Raw genomic sequence first — 20079 nt, 5'->3', positions numbered from 1 at the left:
GAACAGCTGTGGCCAATGACGCAAATTTTCCTTTTCACAAAGTCTACTGCCTACATTTTTGTGATGGCAATTTGCATATACTCCAGAATGTTATGAAGAGTGATCAGATGAATTGCAGTTAATTGCAAAGTCCCTCTGCCATGAAAATGAACTTCATAAAATAAAACCCATTTCCAATGCATTTGTGAGGAAGGCTTCAGGGCGCCAATAAAGTCCAGCAAGTGCCAGGACTGTCTTCTACAGTTGATTCAAGTGTGGGATTGGGGCACCACCAGTGCAGAGCTTGCTCAGTAATGGCAGCAGGCAGGTGTGAGTGCACGCACAGTGAGACAAAGACTTTTGGAGGATAGTCTGGTGTCAAGAAGGGCAACAAAGAAGCCACTTCTCTCCAGGGAAAACATCATATACAGTGATTGGACTGCTGAGGACTGTGGTAAACTCATTTTCTCTGATGATTCCCCTCTCTGATTGTTTAGCGCATCGGGAAAAAAACCTTGTCCAGCGACGAAAAGGTGAATGCTACCATCAGTCCTGTGTCATACCAACACTAAAGCATCCTGAAACTATTCATGTGGGGTTGCTTTTCAGCCAGGGAACCAATGGAGTGGGCTCACTCACAATTTTGCCTAAGAACACAGCCATGAATAAAGAATGGTTCAAAACATCCTCCAAGAGCAGCCTTCCAAGAACAGTTTGGTGACAAAAAATGCCTTTTCCAGCATGATAAAGCACCTTGCCATAAGGCAAAAGTGATAACTAAGTGTCTTGGTGAACAAAATTTCGAAATGTTGGATCCATGGCCAGGAAACTCCCCAGACCTTAATCTTAATCCGATAACTTGAGGTCAATCTACCTCAAGGATAGATTGAGGTAATCTACTTTGGAGGATAGTCTGGTGTCAAGAAGGGCAACAAAGAAGCCACTTCTCTCCAGGGAAAACATCATATACAGTGATTGGGTGAACCAAAAAAAAACCCCACAAATGCTGACAAACTCCAAGCATTGATTATGGAAGAATGGGCTGCCATCTGTCAGGAATGTGGCCCAGAAGTTGATCGACCGCATGCCAGGGTGAATTGCAGAGGTCTTAAAAATACTGACTGGGCATAAACTAAATGTAATTGTCAATAAAAGCCTTTGACACCTATAAAATTCTTGTAATTGTACTTCAGTATACCATAGTAACATCTGACAAAAGGATCTAAAAACACTGAAGCAGCAGACTTTGTGAAAATGTAATATTTGTGTCATTCTCAAAACTTTTGGCCACGGCTGTATGTAGAAGATATGCCTAGAGGATGTACACTGGGCTTTCTAAATATGGAATAAATGCAGCTGCTTCAACACATTTCCAAAGCAAGTGTTCTTCGCAGTTCATTATTGAGGAGCTAAGAGGTCTATAAGCCTTTACAGCCTTTAGGTGACAGTTGTCATCTTTTTTCATGCATAATGAATAACCTCTCTCTCATGACTCCTGTCAAACCTACCATTTGCCTCTTATAATTAAAAGCAAAACTGACAGTTCATGTAAAGTGAAATCAATAAACGCTCAAAGCACAGCTACAAAACTGGCTCCAGTTATGACCTACTTGACATGTTCTGTCCAATTCATACACTATCATCTCTAGTCCTGATATGATGATCAAGTCAGTGTTAGACAGAGTAACTCTTTGGCTAGTCAGTTTTTTTTCTAAAGCTGAAGAACATTGGTACACTTGGGTAAAAATCAATACTTTTCCTGCTGTATGTATTAATATTACATTCTATAACTAGATTTTTAAATGCAGTAGGCTATGTGGCATTTATAGAACACTTTTGGGTCAAGCACTATGGGCCCTTTTATATCTAATTGCAATAATGCATCTTTTTTTAACTGCATTAACTTTTGTCTTCTTGTGAGTTTTTAGGGCCCTATTCAACACTGTTGCACATGCATTTGTGTGCACATTAACACATATTCTTATGTGGGAAAAACACACTGGGGTTGATTTGCTAAAACCGGAGAGTGCAAAATCTGGTGCAGCTCTGCATAGAAACCAATCCGCTTCCAGGTTTTATTGTCAAAGTTTTCATTGAACAAGCTGAAGTTAGAAGCTGATTGGCTACTATGCACAGCTGCACCAGATTCTGAGTGCCCCAGTTTTAGTAAATCTCTGAGTCCTCAGTCCCTTTTTCTGCAACCTCCGCTGCACTGCAGATGAATGAATAGAAGTCTTTGCATAGAGGCTCCTAGGCATTTACAAACAGAAGTATAGTAAACAGTTTACTATGCTTCAGTTAAAAAAGGGAATGATATTTGCGCTTAAGACAGAAAAATACTAAGACAATATAAAATATATGTACACAAGGCTGCTAGCTCAATAGGAAGATCACAGTCCATATAAAGTAGTAGATGTATATTAGGAGCTGCGCCAGACATATATTAAACTATCTATCACAGTAATACAGTCCATGAACAATCTAATGGAGTAGAACTGCAGGTAGAAAGAAAGGACCCGATCCAATCAGCCAATCACCAGGGAATAGTGAGAGAGATGAGTTACACCCTGTACTGACACCCGTAGCCTCTTACCGGAACTTTTGACCCTCCTGTCACAGAGTGGTCAAACAGGCATAAGAGCAAACAGCGCTCGACGTAAATTATGGTTCCTAGTCATATGCTTCAGTGATAAATGAACACAGAAGCAGATTTCGCACTCTGGTTTTAGTAAATCAACCCCACTGTGTATGTATATTGCAAGTGACCCACGAAAGATTAGTGTGCTGCTCAGGCTCGTGTTGTGATTTTGGGAGCGATGTGGATGGTGTGATATGTGATATGTCCGCTGCTGCAAGAGTGCCAGCAAAAGAGTGGAGCTCCTGTGACCGCTGAAGAGAAAAGGAATCCCTAATGCCGCACATCCATGCATGTGGTGGTAATGAAAGAGACAACCTCTACCTCCAGGCCACGTACCCAACGCATTTCGCTCCGCCCTGGAGCTTAATCCTGGGGATCTATATGCAATATGTATATTGCAACAAGCTGCCTTTTTTTAACCGCTCCCCACATGCATAAACTGAGTATGCACTATTCAAATTAATGGATTGCTTTTACGCAACACATTAATGTGCAATATAACGTATGTTAATGCCCTGCATCAGTAAGCCTTAATGCTTTCCTAAGAGAAAGCTTGAATATCGAGATTTTCCTTTGTGTAGATGTGCAAAAAATGCACAAATATTATCATTGCATATGTTTTTGTGCATTTGCTATTCTTTTTAACAGGTTACAGTCTTTAACTCAAATAACTTTTTATTTTTTAATGTGTACTAAGCTGCAGTACTTTGACGTAAGCTAGCCACATAGCAATGGGACCTCTGCTTGAAATGCTTTTCTTTGCAGTAAAAATCTTAACTGCAGAAAAATGTAAAAAGGATTGCAGTAAAAGGCACAACGATGATTCATATCTAAGCATCCCAGTGTAAAATACTGTTTTATTCACTCAAAAATATGTTTGTTTCAGTTCATTTGTATACTCATTTAAAATCTGTGGAACACTTTGTTTTGTGAAAAGCCATATTAATTATCTGCCTCTTTGTGTTCTTTCCATTACAGCAGCTTTCATAAATACCAAGCACTGGTAATAAAATATTCTAAGCCACCTAATTAATTTCAACATTGAACACTGAATGAATCAATGAATAACACTGGTAGACTTATTGTTGTATTCTGGGATTACTGAACAAGTAGTATAGTAAAATAAACAGAAGCATAGGTTTACTTGGTACTACAAAATCATTTATAATCTTGTGAAGAAACATGACTTGCAAATAAAACTCGGCCACTACAATCACTTTGATGAACAACCAGTACAACAAACTGATGTTGCTAAAAAAGTTTGTGTAAATTAGCAAATTTGCATTTTTCCTTATTGTGTACAACAATCATGACATCTTCAAACATATCTTTGTGCTGAAAGATATATTAGAAGATTTGAGGGGGGCAAAAGGTTGGAAATGGGAGCAGGAGCTGTTTGTCACCGGTTGTCAAAAAACTTGGAACTGATGGTATTTTTTGTATTGCAAGTCAGAGAAGTTCATTAAAAATTGATTTTTTAAACTGTAGTCAAAAAAATCTCTAGCCAACTCTGGACTCTTCTCAGTTGGCCCCAGTACAGCCAGCGAGAAGGAGATTATAATTAAGAGCTAAATGATAATGCCAATCCACTGATCCAAAATGATGATCTTTTAATTTACGAACTGGAGTACAGGAGAGAAAACAGCTAATGCATTTTAGGGATTAAGACAGTCCCCTTCATCAGGGCTACAAAAGAAATTTGAAACCGGCAGATGCATTACAAAATTGCCTAATATCTCAGTTGGTGGGTAGTATTACACTATAGAGTTTTTAATTATAGTACCCAGGAAATTTTATTGTTTTTAATAGGATATGTAGCACTCCTTCTCTTGGGTTGATGCCAAAAGACCCTCTAAGAAGTGTGCCGGGCTTACGTTTCAATCTCTGGGTCTGATTCTTGGTGTATGGTGTGAAAAATATGTTGGGCACCACTCACTTTAGACCTTTTACCTTTAATTGCTAAACTCAGTTCTGAAAGAGAGGGTTTAAGAGTGCAGAATACCAAAAAGTAGTACAAAATAGGATAGGTAGTAGTGGTAGTAGTAGGACCTCTAAGAGTAGCCTCTTGTTAACTGCTGACCCTAGGAGAGCAGCCAGGTAGGCCTGTGACCCTGTAAGAGCACTAGCTTTCTAATGTTGCACTGGATTTCCCTAAAACATCTGGCCCTTGATTGCTTTAATGGGGAATTAATCCTTCTTGCAATGTCAAGGCAGTAGCTTTTACCCAGCTTCTCTGACACTCTTCAGCAAGAAGATCCTTTTCCAGCCCACCTACCTCCAGATATTCACTCCAGCAATTAGCTTAGGTCCTTGGGCCACTGGCCAGTGCCCAATCCTGGGGCAAGGCCCAAGTAGAGAGACATTCAAAGCACACATCCTCTCCCGGCAAAAGCCCAGGAGGTAGTGATCACTCTGGAAAGCCAACCAAAATATTTGTCATCTTTCTCTACAATACCTCAGAATTAAAGTAAAAAAAAAAAAAAAAAAAAAACGGGATAATTTGGGTCAAATATACAGTGATTGTTCTTCCCATGTTGGAACCTCATTCAGAAGACCAGGCAGAAGCAATCACCCCTCTGAGCCTAGGGAAGACCTGCAGAGTCCATAAAAAGTTAAATGAATGCTTTGGCTGGCTACAACCTAGTAGCAAAAACACTACATTTCAATTAGGGACACAACACCATAGGGCAGATTCCCCTACAGATAAAAGGATGAATATTGATCTTGATATTCTAAATACCTATATATAAGTCTATTGGAGCTGTAATAAAATGATAACTGTGATCAAATCCACTATAGCTTAACAGAATTTCATTAATGGCATTGATAGTCAGATTAATTAAGTGCTAAATTTGCCTTAAATTAAAAGGACAAAAATAAAAATCAAAGAATAGTCAACATCAATAAATGGCTAATATAGTCTAAAAATCATGTCATTAGGTGAAATGCCAAATACTGATAAAGATATGTAAGCAGTGGTTTCCATACATGGTATAATGGTACCTACATGAGTGGAAATAGTTCTCTGAATTCAGTGCAGTAATGTATATATATAATAAATAAAATATAATTTTAGATACTGATACCCTTTCACCTGACATCATAAAAAAAATATTTGGTCAATCTTTAAATGAAACTGAGCCATTTTATGGTCAATCCCTACTTTCTCATACAGTTTATCAATATTTCATATTTATTTTATGTTTGGAAAACGTTTGCTGCTTTTTTTTTTTTTCTTTTATTATTTTGGACTCAATTATTTGCAGGTGATGGAAAATGCAAGACAATTTTAAGTAGTCCTTTTTACCAACAATAACCAACACTCATTTTTATTATTCTTATTTTTAGACCTGGGAAAATCCATCACATGTTGATGAACATACAGGTTTTGGAGGAGATAATGACCCAATCGATATTTGTGACATTGGGAGCAAGGTATGGAATTATAGAAATGTCAGCTACAGTGCTGAATATAGAATTCTTGATAACATGACTCCCTAAGTAAACATTTGTGGCTGAGATTTTCTTTTCTACAGGATTTCTTCTTCTTTTTTTTTTTTTTTTTTTTTTTATTGTTTTCTCTTTCTGACTTTTGTGTAAAATCTGTTCTGACTGCAAGTTGTAAAATTTTAGTGTTCTTTGTAAATGTTCAAATGGAAGTTAAGCATTTTATCACTTACATTGCCCAAGATTATGTGAGCAGCTTGAATATCTGGATATATATTTTTTTAGATAACAGAACTGAATCTAATGTATAAAATACATTGATTTGAAATGCCCCAGATTATTGTCAAACTGGCCATAGATCTCCAGTGCACAACCTGTGGTTTAGGGTCCACATGTGTCTCTTTGGGACCTCAGTACCCCTGCCGACTGTCTGTTTTTCTATTGCTCTGTAATAGCAGTGATTTAATAAGCATGTTCCCACTCTCCCAACAGCTTCTTTAACATGTCCTCAGTCTCTGGCCATCTCCTAGCAAGCCTGTCATCTGACTATCCTCTGTTGCATGTCTAAAGTCTCTTATTATGTTCTGTCATATTACATTAGCTGAATATATATCACAAAACAGCCACTATTGCCAGAATGGTTAGATTTTTCTCCAAGAGCAGTGGGCAAAGAAACATCTGTCCATTTCCTAGAACACTGGATTACTGCTGAACGGACAGTTAATGGACAGTTAACTACTTCTTTCATCTCATAATCAGCCCCATAATAACGCTAAACAGCCCAATCTGTGCCCAAGCCTTTACCCAGTGCCCAAGCCTTTACCCAGCTATAGACGGTTTGAATCTCGACCGGTTCTGTAGAGACCGGCTGAGATTTAAACCCTGTATGGGCAAGTTGATTGTACTACCCAAGTTGATCGATCAATCGGTGAACTTGGGCACAACCAGCCTGTCAGATTCTTAATGCAATTATTGCCAGCAGCCTTTAGCTGCTAGCAATTATCACGGAGTGTTCTCCTGGCATGGACGGCCCCCAGTGGTTGCAGGAAAGAAAACCGTATCCTCTATGACCAGCTTTAGATTGAAGGCAGTATCAGATCATTTATGACTCTTACTGCTGGATTTGATAAATATCCCTGCATAAACCTGGATTAAGAACTTCTGGTTGCAATGAAGCTTCATTTTATACAATTTCTATTTTTAAAAGGTATGTGAAAGAGGAGAGGTCATCAAGGTTAAAGTCCTTGGCACCTTGGCATTGATTGATGAAGGAGAAACGGATTGGAAAATTATTGCCATTAATATTGAAGACCCCGAAGCTTCCCATTTCAATGGTAGGTGGCAAAGGGTAAATTGTATTGTCTTTTTATGGCTGAACGTTTTTTGCCAATTTGCTTTCAAGGCAACAGTGTATTGGCAATTTGTACAATTCTCACTCTTTTCATTGTACCTAATCTAGGGAGATGACATGACTGACAGACTGAGATGGACAGCCCATACTTTTCTTTATCTGGACACTGAGCCAGGCAGCCTGTTTCATAGGGTGCCAAGGTATTCTTGACCAAATTTTGTCCCTTCAGTTGGACTTCTCTGGAACTGCTCCACTGCATAATCATATGAGCTGTCCAAGCCTCTTCAACTAGTTTATCTTAAAATCAGATGGCCAAGAAAATGTCACTCTTAGTTTTAATCTTTAAAGGAATAAAAAAAAAATAGTGATACTTGCAATTTTTTCCAGTTGGAAACTACTGAATTTTGCATACTAACCATTGGAACAACGTCTGCTCAGCCAACAAAGTTGCATTCGCCATTTTTTTTTAAAGCAGGTTAGAGAACAGACTCTACACTTCATTTCATAATTATTTTTTTTTATATATTTTATGATGGTAAATTGTTGTTCAAAATTGAGGTTCAGGGAAACCCCTAAATGCAAAGGATAGAATTTATATTTCCATCCATTAATTTATGAAATGTACACAGTCCCATGACACAGCATGATAAGACAGATGACACCCCTTTTTCTGTTAGAAGCAATACAGTGGTGTCCTCTTACCAATTTGTCTGCTGCCTGGACAGTAAAAGAGCAGCAGGAGAATGAGATCATCGCTCTGCTTACTCGGCTCTCTCCTTGTATCAGCATGTTTTGTGTAAGCACATTTGCATGCAGCACACCTGATTGGCTCCAAATCCTTCCTTCCCCTCTTAAAGCTAAATGAAAGTCCAGTTTTTTATAACAAACATGTTATACTTACCTGCTCTGTGCAATTGTTTTGCACTGGTAAAGCCTGCTAACCCTAATGAAATAAGTTGTGTTTTTTTTTTTTTTTTTTACTCCAACTATGTGGGAATAGTTTGGTCCCCTTCATTTTCTTTCTTTATCTTTTGACACTTTTACTTTGGTGCATTTATTTTTCACTCCTGACGAAGCTTATTTACTAAGCGAAACATGTCGAGTTTTAGTTTTTTGGGATTATTATGGTTTGGTTTGGGATATTATGATTTGGTATTATATATTATATTATTATATTTTATATTATTATGGTTTGGGATATTATGATTTGGTATTATATATTATATTTTATATTATTATGGTTTGGGATATTATTCATTGGGGTACAGCATGGTTTGTGGGGAGGGTGTTTCTTTAGAGTTGGCAGGCTTTACCAGTGCTAATAGCATTTAGTTTTTGGATGTGGCAGGCTTGATCAGCTTTTCTAGCCTAAAGAATTAGACTAGGCAGGACAACATTTGTCAGTCTAATTGTGAGCCAGTCATCCTACTTTTGGAGCAGTAGATATTAGGAAGGCTTGAGTGCCCGGCCAATTTAATAGTGTGTAGCTATCCAGATTCTGACAGGCCATATTCTCTGGGACTAACTTGACAATAGAGCTTATGAGAGAGAGATTCCTTTTGAGGCAGATTTGAACAGCTTTTCTAGCCTTCAGATTCAGACCAGGCAGGTCATATTTGCTGCTTCAAATGTCAGACAGTCATTAAGCTTTCTGAGCAGTGATCAAGAGTAGCCAGCCTATCTAATAGTGTGTAGCTATCCAGATTCTGATAGGCTATATTCTCTGAGACTAACTTGACAAGAGAGCTTACGAGAGAGATTCCTAATGAGGTGGGTTTGAACAGCTTTTTAGCCTTAAGATTCAGACCAGGCAGGTCATATTTGCTGCTTCAAATGTCAGACAGACACTAAGCTTTGTGAGCAGTGAACATACAGATACTAGCTCCAGTGGATAGCTTTGCTATAAGAGAAGACATTTAGGTAAGACATGAGCCAGAGAGATAGAGCCTTACAGATTTTAGATTGACTTGATGAGTAAGAGGATCAAGCATAATTAGTGGTGTGCGACTATCGAGATCCTCATAGACCATCTTGTCTAGACCGGCACAACTGGAGACTCCATAGGAGAGAGTAATTGTTTTCACTTCTCTTTTCTCATTATCTTTCTCTTTTGGCTTGATTATTCATCATTGTGTACACTCAATCATCAGTACACTATTGGCTAACCAATAAACCCACCCTCCCTTTTTGTACATATATACAGTCCAGACCACGTTCTATAGGAATAAATAAAAGTTATATTTTAAATGCCTATGGTTTATGGTGTGTAAGGGAACACACCCTACGTTCAGTGTAGCTTGTTTGTTGCCAGTCTGGTATTTTTTGCTAAACTTAAGGTATTAGTCTGTGTGGATTATAAGTATTAGGGGGAGCTGGGGGGGGGGGGGGGTGCAGAATGTTTTTTTTACCTTCATACATAGAATGTAACAAATAAGCTGCGCTACAATTAACATGAGAGTGCAAATAAATAAACACACTTAAATATAAAAATTTTATCAAATGAATCAATGAAGAAAATATTATTAATGTGAAGAAAAATGAATAAATAGTCAGATAAAGTAAAGTGACAGTAGTGCCAAGTGGACTTAATAGTGTCCAAAAAAAGAAAAAGGGTCCCAAATGAAGTGACAACAGTACCAAATAGACTTGATAGTGTCCAAAAGAAGGGGTCCCAAATTAAATGACAACAGTGCCAAATAAATTAAATGGTGTCCCACGCCAGTGCTCAGTGCCACCACCAACTGTGCATCTGCTTACCAGAAGCCAGAGTATGACAGGCTCATCAAACAACAAGATGAATAGAGAGGCAGGGCTTGAAGAGACCACCAGCAGTATCGAAATCGGGATATCCTCTGTAGATATTATACTACCCAATACTAGCTGTTCGCCTCAGGTACACGGATTAGCGACCGCCATTATGAAAAATAAACATAAGGGGCTCTATAGTGCATACCGTCAAACAATTTATTTAAAAAAAAGGAGAGACACTTACATAAAAACTCCAATAAAGAGCATAAAACAAAGCTGCCGCCGGCTAGAAGAATCCGCCCGTCAGTCCGGGTTCAACATGGGTGACGTCAGCACGCTGCGACCCACAGAATGCATGAAGATAAAAAAACTTGTACCTTTACAACCACTTGTTGCTGTGTAGGAGACTACCTGAATTTGACTTATCAACATCTTGCAGTTTCTCTGGTTGCAATAAAAAAATAATTTGATTAATAATACATACCTATGTGCATTCACTTGCCTTTTTATAATCACCCAGAGTTCACCTTTAACCCCTTGGTGCCGACCGCCTTCTGGCCCTTTAAGATTTCTAAAAGCTGGGAGGCAGAGATGGGAATTTGAGTCATGTGACCGCTGTGATTGGCTGTTACAGCAGTCACATGATCAGAAAGCTTCCAAACCCTGCCATTTACCATGCAGCGGGCGCGCTCTCAACATGGTAAGTGGTTTACACACACATATATGCGCGCTCTCTGCGCCAAGAGGTTAATTATACCGCGTTAATTCAGCTTCGAGAAAAAAACTTTCCAAATAATATTTTTCTTAAGACAACAAGAACATTAAAGAGGATTTAAATGATGAAGGTTATTCACCCTAATACATTCTCTGCATTAAGGTAAAAAATGTTTGGCGATCAGACCCCCCCCTTAATACTTACCTGACTCTGATCTTAATTCAGTGCTGTGCCCGAGAGCAGCAGCACTGCTCTCTCTCTCTCCTCACTGGACATAGAGACAGCAGCAGGAGTCACTGTCAATGAAATCCTGTGAAGAGGGAGCTAAGGGTGTTGCGAGCCGTGCTCTGTGTGTCAATGGACACACGCATAGCCTGGCTCAGGAGTGAGCCTGAAGGAGTGCCTCCATAGCAAGTTTCTTGCTTTGGGGGTACATAGAGGGGAAGAGGAACCAGGAGTGCTGGTGGTGAACCCCAAAAGAGGAGGTTTGGGGCTGCTGTGTGCAAAGCCATTGCACAAAGCAAGTAAGTATGACCTGTTTATTTATTTATTTTTTTTAAAACGAACCATTCGAATCTTCAATTACATTAGAATCACTTTAAATCTGTTTTACAGAATGGAAGACGCTTCCTGTTAGATTTCTACCCCCGGAGTCCCTAAATAATAGCCTGTAACATCAATACATTCGCATGAATCAAATGTAATGGCTGTACCTATTAGAATTATGTTACTATAATAACTAGGCTTTGTTGTGTTCCTGTAGATATTGAAGATGTCAGAAGACTGAAACCCAATTATCTGGAATCCACAGTCGACTGGTTTAGACGGTACAAAGTCCCTGATGGAAAACCAGAGAACCAGTTTGCTTTTGATGCAGAATTTAAAAATAAGGTAAGTCGTGTGCCTGCCACATCAGTGAACAGATGAAAGCGTTTGTTGGAATTTGTGAGCAATTCCTTGAAATAACATTCTGAAATGGCTGCCAAGCCAATGATGAAACCAGTGTCCTCTGTTTAAGTAGTGTTTGATTTATAATAGCCTTAGTGAATAGTCAGTGCTGTAAGAGTATATATTGAACATAATTGTAATCTAATGATGGCTTCTTTCCATTCTCTGGAAAGTAATTATAGCTTAAAGATAGGAGTAAAGTGATGCACTTGGCTGTTTAAATGCCTTCAATGGCACCTTATGATGAATGCCTTTTTCATGCAGGATTTTGCAATAGATGTGATAAAATGTACCCATGCTCACTGGAAGGCACTGGTAACCAAAAAGTCAGATGGAGGGGAAATCGTCTGGTGAGTACTGATAATACAATCGTGGCGCATGTACTTGTCATAATCAAAGAATTCCTAGAACAGAGTGACTGCCATTAGGATCAGTTTGAAAATATTTGTTCCCCAGGCATGCATTATTTTAAATCTCCTTTTGCATTACGTTCAAAATCAAACATCTGGCCTTTTAGGCTTTTAAAGCATGAATATTAAAATATGAGGCTCCTCTGTCTGTCTTTGAAGCAGCAGAAAAAAATCGAATAAGAGATTTTATTTTCTAGCCTTTATTTTAAACTAATAGAATAAGTGAACTTTGGTGTAATGTAATATCCTGCTGCATAGAAAAGGATTGTGATGTGTGTCGCATATGCTTCAGTATTCATCTTATTACTTTTCTGAATAACTTGCTGTACAGTACAAGAATCACTTTACTTTCTTTGAACCACCTCCTTCCCAAGCCTATTCTAACACTTCGCTCCTACATGTAAAAATACTTGTTTTTAGCTAGAAAATTACTTAAACCCCCCCCCCCCCCCCAAAAAAAAAATATATATATATATATATATATATATATATATATATATAATGTTTTTTTTTTTTCTTTAGCTGAGACCCTATAGAATAAAATGGTGTGTTGCAATTTTTTATGTTACACGCTATTTGCGCAGTGGTTTTTGGGGGGAAAAAAACATTCATGAATTAAAAAAAAAACAAAAGCTTAGTTAGCCCAATTTTTTTGTATAATGTTAAACATGATGTTACACCAAGTAAATAGATACCTAACATGTTACACTTTAAAATGCCTGTGGAATGGCGGCAAACTGCAGTGCTTAAAATTCTCTATAGGCGACGCTTTAAACGCCTTTACAGGTTGCGTGTTTACAGTTGCACAGGAAGTCTGGAGCTAGAAATATTGCTCTCGCTCTTACGTTCGCGACAATACCTCACGTGTGGTGCAATCAGCATGTACATATGCGTGCGGGAGTAATGTATGCGTTCTCATTTGCGCGTAAGCACGGTGGGACGGGGTCGCTTTTAAAAATTAGTTTTATTTACATTTTTTTCTTTTTTTTGTAATAACTTTATTGCCATCACAAGGGATGAACAACATCCCTTGTGACAGCAAGGGCTGTGAAAGGTCCTCTTTATGGATAGATTTGGGGTCCCTGCGATGGGACCAGAGAGGAGGCGGCAGCAGGAGGGGGTGAGACCCTCTTCCGCCACCCGCAGAAGTGATAGTGGCTAATTTGCCACTTGATTCACTTCTACATTGTAGAGAATCACTGGTTGCAAAAAATTATACTGGGAGGATGCCCGTAGGTGCAGGAATCATCCCGGTATTACCACTGAACCCCAAGGACGTACAGGTTCGTCCATTTGGAGGAAGTGGTTAAAGGGCTAGTAAAACAGAGCCAGTAGAAGTCCGTAATATGTAAAGATTGTCCACTCCCAATCGAACATTCCGTTAAGTCCCGAGAGTGGGGTGATTGGTCAAGATGGAGCTGTTCATGGTCCAAGCAAAGGATTGAAATAGTTAGGTCAGAGGCAGGAGAAACCTAGTGTGTACCCACAAAGAAATGTTCAATCATGGTCCAATTTGTGTAATAGCCGCAATGATTTTTATTGTGTAACTTTTTATATTTTTTATGTCTCAATAAATTTTTTACTATCACTATTTTTGTTCTTAGTGTAGTGCCCCTCAGAGTCCCATTTTTAGAGGGATTTCTAGCCTTTCCATTGCTCCAAGCATAGCACAGAAAAAAAAGCAAACGACCACACACTGATGGTGTCACCAATAACTTGGTTTATTTCATTAAGCCGATGCAGCAAATCTACCCCTAAAGACTTCCAACACTAATACATTTCTAGGTAACACATAGATTAATGTGTGAAATGCAGGGGGCAGTCTTGAGGAAAAGATTTGGTGTAGCAGCTTTTATGTAAAAAAACAGGGATCCTCAAACTATGGCCCTCCAGCTGTAGTGGAACTACACATCCCCTGAGGCATTGTAAAACTCTGACATTCACAGACAGGACTAGGCATGATGGGAATTGTAGTTCCTGAACAACTGGAGGGCCATAGTTTGATGACCCTTGTAATAAACCATGGTTGCTCAACCTGTGGCCCTGCAGCTGTTGGGGAGCTACAAGTCCCATCATGCCTCTGCCTTTTGGGAGTCATGCTTGTGACTGTCAGCCTTACAAGGCCTCATGAAATTGTAGTTCCGCAACAGCTGGAGGGCCACAGGTTGGACACCCATGCGATAAACCAAGCTGTTGGTGATGCCATCGGTGTGTGGCTGTGTTTTATCTTCAAGTATAGTGCAACTTACCTTTTTATCTTTAGAGTTGTTAAATATTCAAGTAAAAATTCCCTTAAAATTCTGTTTGCATGCTTTGTGTCTGCACAAGCAGAGTCTGGTGCTCCTGAGACACAGAATAGGACCTGACTGTCAAACTGGTTAACATATTCTGATCACAGACCATAGCGGAATTGTTATTTACAGTTCTGCAAAGACTAGTGACTGAGATTGTATAGAACATAAACAAAATAGGTTGTCCAGTGCACTATTGGACCTTTGGGAAAGTTTTTCACCTTAAGACTACAATATAGCCTAACATGTTGGTACCCTGCAGGACACTTTCATCAGGCATATGTGATAATTACATTAGGGCACAAATATTTTAACAGGCAGCCACCAATGAAAAGAAAATCCCTTCCCCTTAAGACCCCGTTCAGACAGGGGCGACACGACTTGGTGGGGCGACCTGTGAAGTCGCGGTGCACAGACATGGCTTCTCACTGATTTACCAATATACAAAATCTGGACCGTTTTACTGTCAATCTTACTGATGGCTGTTTCCGGTGATTCTACTATGTACAGAGGTAGAGGAAGCCTGTCTGTATTGGGTGGCTTATATCTATACAGCCGTGGCCAAAAGTTGTGAGAATTACACAAATATTAATTTTCACAAATTCTGCTGCCTCGGTTTTTATGCTGGCAATTTGCATATACTTCGGAATGTTATGAATAGTGATCAGATGAATTTCAATAATTGCAAAGTCCCTCTTTGCCATGAAAATTAACTTCATCCCATAAAAAAACATTTCCACCGCATTTGTGAAGGCTTCAGGGCGCCCAAGAAAGTCCAGCCAGTGCCAGGACCATCTCCTTCAGTTGATTCAGCTGAGGGATCTTGGCACCACCAGTGCAGAGCTTGCTCAGGAATGGGAGAAGGCAGGTGTGAGTTGTGTCTGCACGCACAGCGAGGAGAAGACTTTTAGAGGATGGCCTGGTGTCAAGTAGGTCAGCAAAGAAGCCACTTTTCTCCAGGAAAAACATCAGGAACAGACTGATAATCTGCATAAGATGCAGGGATTGGACTGCTGAGGACTTGGGTAAAGTCATTTTCTCTGATGAATCCCCTTTCCGGTTGTTTTGGGCATCTGGAAAAATCTTGTCCAGAGAAGAAAAGGTGAGTGCTACCATCAGTCCTGTGTCATACCAACAGTAAAGCATCCAGAGACCATTCATGTGTGGGGTTGCTTTTCAGCCAGGAAGCCAAGGGAGTGGGCTCACTCATAATTTTGCCTAAGAACAGCCATGAATAAAGAATGGTACAAAACATCCTCCAAGAGAAACTTCTCCCAACCATCCAAGAACAGTTTGGTGACAAACAATGCCTTTTCCAGCATGATGGAGCACCTTGCCATCAGGCAAAAGTGATAACTAAGTGGCTTGGGAAACAAAACCTCAAAATTTTGGGTCCATGGCCAGGAAACTCCCCAGACCTTAATCCCATTGAGACATTGTGGTCAATCCTCAAGAGATGGGTGAACAAAAAAACCCCACAAATTCTGACAAACTCCAAGCATCGATTATGCAAGAATGGGCTTCTATTAGTCAGGCTGTGGCCTCGAAGTAATTGACAGCATGCCAGGGTAAATTGCAGAGATCTTGAAAAAGAGTCAACATTGCAAATATTCACTCTTTGCATTAACTTCATGTCATTGTCAATTTAAAGCCTCTGACACTTATGAAATGCTTGTAATTTTACTTCTGTATACCATAGTAACATGTGACCACTAGTGCTACGTTATCGTTTAAAAAGCTGCATGTTCCATTGCTGTCAACTTTATCCTATCTTCACTCAATGATTTTCCAACTGCTGAAGGAAGGGTGAGCACAGTGCCAGGACAAGGGCATCCAGTGCCCAAAGTAAAAAATACCAAAATGCATGCCCTCCCCACCTGGGGCAGTTTCCCCTCCTGCCCACCCCCTTTCCTGTCCTGGTTCAGGATGAGCATGACTGATTTAGCACAATCACATTCAAGAGCAAGTAGTGGGCAATAGCAGCCCCGTATTCCTATCCTGGCAGAATTTTTTTTAATTGCAAGCTAAATTTAGTTTATATGAAAGTTTGCTTTTCCCAATATCTCTCAGTGGCCACATGGCAACCTGGTTTGTTACTCATTCCTCACAGAAACTGCTGCAGCAAGTCACATTCATTTATTTTTCTGCCTCCAAAAACATTTTTATGAATGGGACTGAAAAGGTTCATAATAGAATGCAGTGCTATAATTTAAAGCAGGGGTCCCCACCTACTGTCGCAACTGGAAATCAGAGATTTATGTTCCATGGCTTTCCGCTTTAAAGAACAACTTTCTGTTCTGCGTGAATTTTTCATAGAAGGAATTACAATGAAGGTCACAGGTTGATTGGGGATTAAATTATATATCTTTTAAAAACTTGCTTGTAAAAAATATACCCAGAAGCAATCCTTTTTTTTAGATTTGGGAAGAGTGGTTTGAACTACTGTCAGAACTTTACTGTTGCCATCTGTGTCTCTGTTAACCACTTCACCTCTGCAACCAGGCCATTTCTGCGATACGTCACGACACTGTACCCAAATAAAATGTATGGTTTTTTGTTTTTTTTTCCCCCACAAACAGAGCTTTCTTTTGGGGGTTTTTGATCACCTCTGAGTTTTTTTTTTTTTTTTAGTTTTTTTTTGCGCTTTTGAAATTAAATAAATAAAAAAACAATATTTCTCTTACGTCCTCTGACAGACGCAGCCACTTCCAAGTCTCATCACTATTGGGTAATGGCGCCATCTGCAGGAGCAGGCTAGGTAGTGAAACTTAAATAAAAAGCTTTAAATAGACACACCTTTAGGGGCTGTCCCTCTATACATTACCCTCAGACACTAATCAGTTTCTTGCTGCCTAGCTCAGGAGTAGGACCTAAGACCCACCCCTCACACCTGCACTGCTTTGGGACATCCCAATAGTGATGCAACTTGGAAGAGGCTGCGTCTGTCAGAGGACTTAAGAGAAAATCAAATTTTTGTAAGAACTTACCGTAAAATTATTTTCTCCGCCCCTCTATTTTGGGGTTGTTTGTCTTTTCTGTACTGCTTGCTACGAAACTGATTAGTAAGCTCTGTGTCTGAGGGTAATGTATAAAGGGACAGCCCCTAAAGGTGTGTCTAGTTGAAGCTTTTTATGGAAGTTTTACTACCTAGCCTGCTCCTGCAGATGGCGCCATTACCCAATAGTGATGAAACTTGGAAGAGGCTGCGTCTGTCAGAGGACTCAGAGAAAATAATTTTACGGTAAGTTCTTACAAAAATTCTGTTTTTTTTAATTTCTGCTATAAAACATATAAAAAAAAAAAAAAAAGTAAAAAATTAAATTTCTTCATCAACTTAGGCCAGAATGTGTTCTGCAAAAAAAAAAACCACAATAAGCGTATATTGATTGGTTTGCGCAAAAGTTATAGCGTCTACAAACAATAGGATATATTTATGGAACTTTTATTTTTATTTTTTTTACTAGTAATGACGGCGATCAGCGACTTATAGCGGGACTGCGATATTGTGGCGGACAAATTGGACACCAAGTGACACTTTTTTGGGGGACCAGTGACACTAATACAGAGATCAGTGCTAAAAAATATGCATGGCCACTGTACTAATGACACTGGCAGGGAATGGGCTAACATGAGGGGGATCAAAGGGTTAAATGTGTTCCTAGAGAGTGCTTACAAACTGTGTGTGTGTGGGGGGGGGGGGGTGCTTGTATTGTGGGAAGACAGAGATCCGTGTAGATCACTACCTTTCCTTCTCACAGAATGGCGATCTGCCTTGTTTACATAGGCAGTCCAGTTGTTTTGCTTATCTCCCGACTCATCGCCTTGGTGGCGGTGGACATCGAGTTTGCCGGACCCGCTGATTGGCTCCCGCTGTGATTCTGCCGCTTGCGCGCCCCAGACCCAGAAGTGCATAATCACGTATAGGTTGTACCGCTGCCCCCCTGTAAATGTGTACGTGGGGCTGTCAGCAACTGGTTTAAAAATTTGTTTGTAAAAATATACTCAAAGGCAAAATTTCGGAAGAGTGGTTAGAACCACTGTCAGGGTTTTCCCTGTTGGGAAGATTCGCTTTTTCTGTGAATAGTATTGTTCTGTTAACAAATGACCCTGTTAATGAAAGGAGAAATCCAAGATTCTGATTTGCCACCCAAACAGGAAAAAAGGGTAAATCCTCCAATGGGGACACTTGTTGTCTAAGATGGGATTTCCCCCACATTGGAAAGATATCCTCTTACTTCCTGTTTAGTCTACAAGTCAGGAAGCGAAGAGAAATCTTCCTAAGGAGACAGATGGCAGAGAGAAAAAAAAACTGACAGTGGTTTTAACCTACCTCTACTCTACCCAAAATGGGAAAAAAAGTTTAGACTTTAGACATTCTTTAATTTAGAACTCCTACAGAGATTGGCTGAAATAAAGATAAGTTATGTGGGTTGGTGGGTGTTTGCACTGTCATCATATGAAGCACTATCAGGCAGATTGGATTTTTCTCATATCCGATCAGTAATATTGCATGCGTCAGAGCCTTGCACAATAAGCTGTCTGCCTTGAAGTTATGCATGAGCAAAAATGTAAAGTTATTCAAAAAATGAACAGAAAGAATGCTATAAAAATCTGTTCTGCCATCTGAAATCAGGATTTGTAGTTATTAAAGAAAAAAATATTCTCCTCGGTTTCCAGTAAAACTTTGCAATATGTTTTTTTTCCTTCTGGTAAAAGCTCTTACAATTTGTACAGTCACTCCTGAACATCATAATATAATTTCTCCAAGATTTTAGGATAAGGAAACTTTTCTAACATTACATAAGCACAGTACCATCTTAATATTCTGAAGCTGTAATGGATTAGTTCCATTATCTAGGAGGCAATGAGAAACTTTACTAAAATGTCATAGAGCTACTAGGGAGAATCATCAACTCTCATATTAGGAGGATAATGTGTCATTATATCTGAGTTGGTACTTAGGAATGTCACTTTATTTAGAGCCATAATTTCCTTTGAGCTAATATCGAACTTTGAGCAAATTATATTGCATCACATTTTTCTTCACCATAGCCATTTTCACTTGAATTTATGGACTGGAATAAAGCAGAACGAAGATCGATAACTATTGTGCTTCTTTATATATGGATACCAGACTTTATGTGGGAAAATGACAGGGGTCTTTCCCCATCCATTCACAGAATCTCTTGTATTCTGTGAACAGAACACATGGCAAATACTAAAATAAAGCAATCCATGCAGCCAGAAATCATAAAAAACATAAATAAATTGTGAATGATGAGTTGCAAGCCAAAACTTTTTTTTTTTTTTTTTTTTTATTCCATAAGGTTTATTGAGAATAAAAAAAGGCAAGTGAACTCATTCTCATGTTGATCAAACCAGTGGTGAGAGGATTTGAGCTTTTGTTACATGGTGCATTATCCTGCTGGAAGGAGCCATCAGAAGATGGGTACATTGTGATCATACAGTGATGGACATGGTCAGCAACAATAAACGATGCTCAATTGGTACTAAGGGGCCCAAAGTGTGTCAAGAAAATATCCCTCACACCA

At 39.3% G+C, this 20079-nt stretch overlaps 1 protein-coding gene across 1 annotated transcript in view; it reads left to right on the top strand.

Annotated features, from left to right (window-relative positions):
• PPA1 (inorganic pyrophosphatase 1) overlaps window positions 1-20079 on the top strand; it is a 185299-nt gene that overhangs the window by 151336 nt on the left and 13884 nt on the right. The window contains exons 5-8 of the mRNA XM_082267576.1: window positions 5966-6052; window positions 7272-7398; window positions 11642-11769; window positions 12091-12176. Coding sequence (XP_082123702.1) covers window positions 5966-6052; window positions 7272-7398; window positions 11642-11769; window positions 12091-12176 — 428 coding nt within the window. The remainder of the gene's footprint in view (window positions 1-5965; window positions 6053-7271; window positions 7399-11641; window positions 11770-12090; window positions 12177-20079) is intronic.

Source organism: Pelophylax lessonae (assembly GCF_965119305.1).
Source record: "Pelophylax lessonae genome assembly, chromosome: 9".
NCBI lineage: Eukaryota > Metazoa > Chordata > Amphibia > Anura > Ranidae > Pelophylax > Pelophylax lessonae.
The sequence above is the reverse complement of the archived record's forward strand: the minus strand, read 5'-3'. Positions and strand labels throughout refer to the sequence as shown.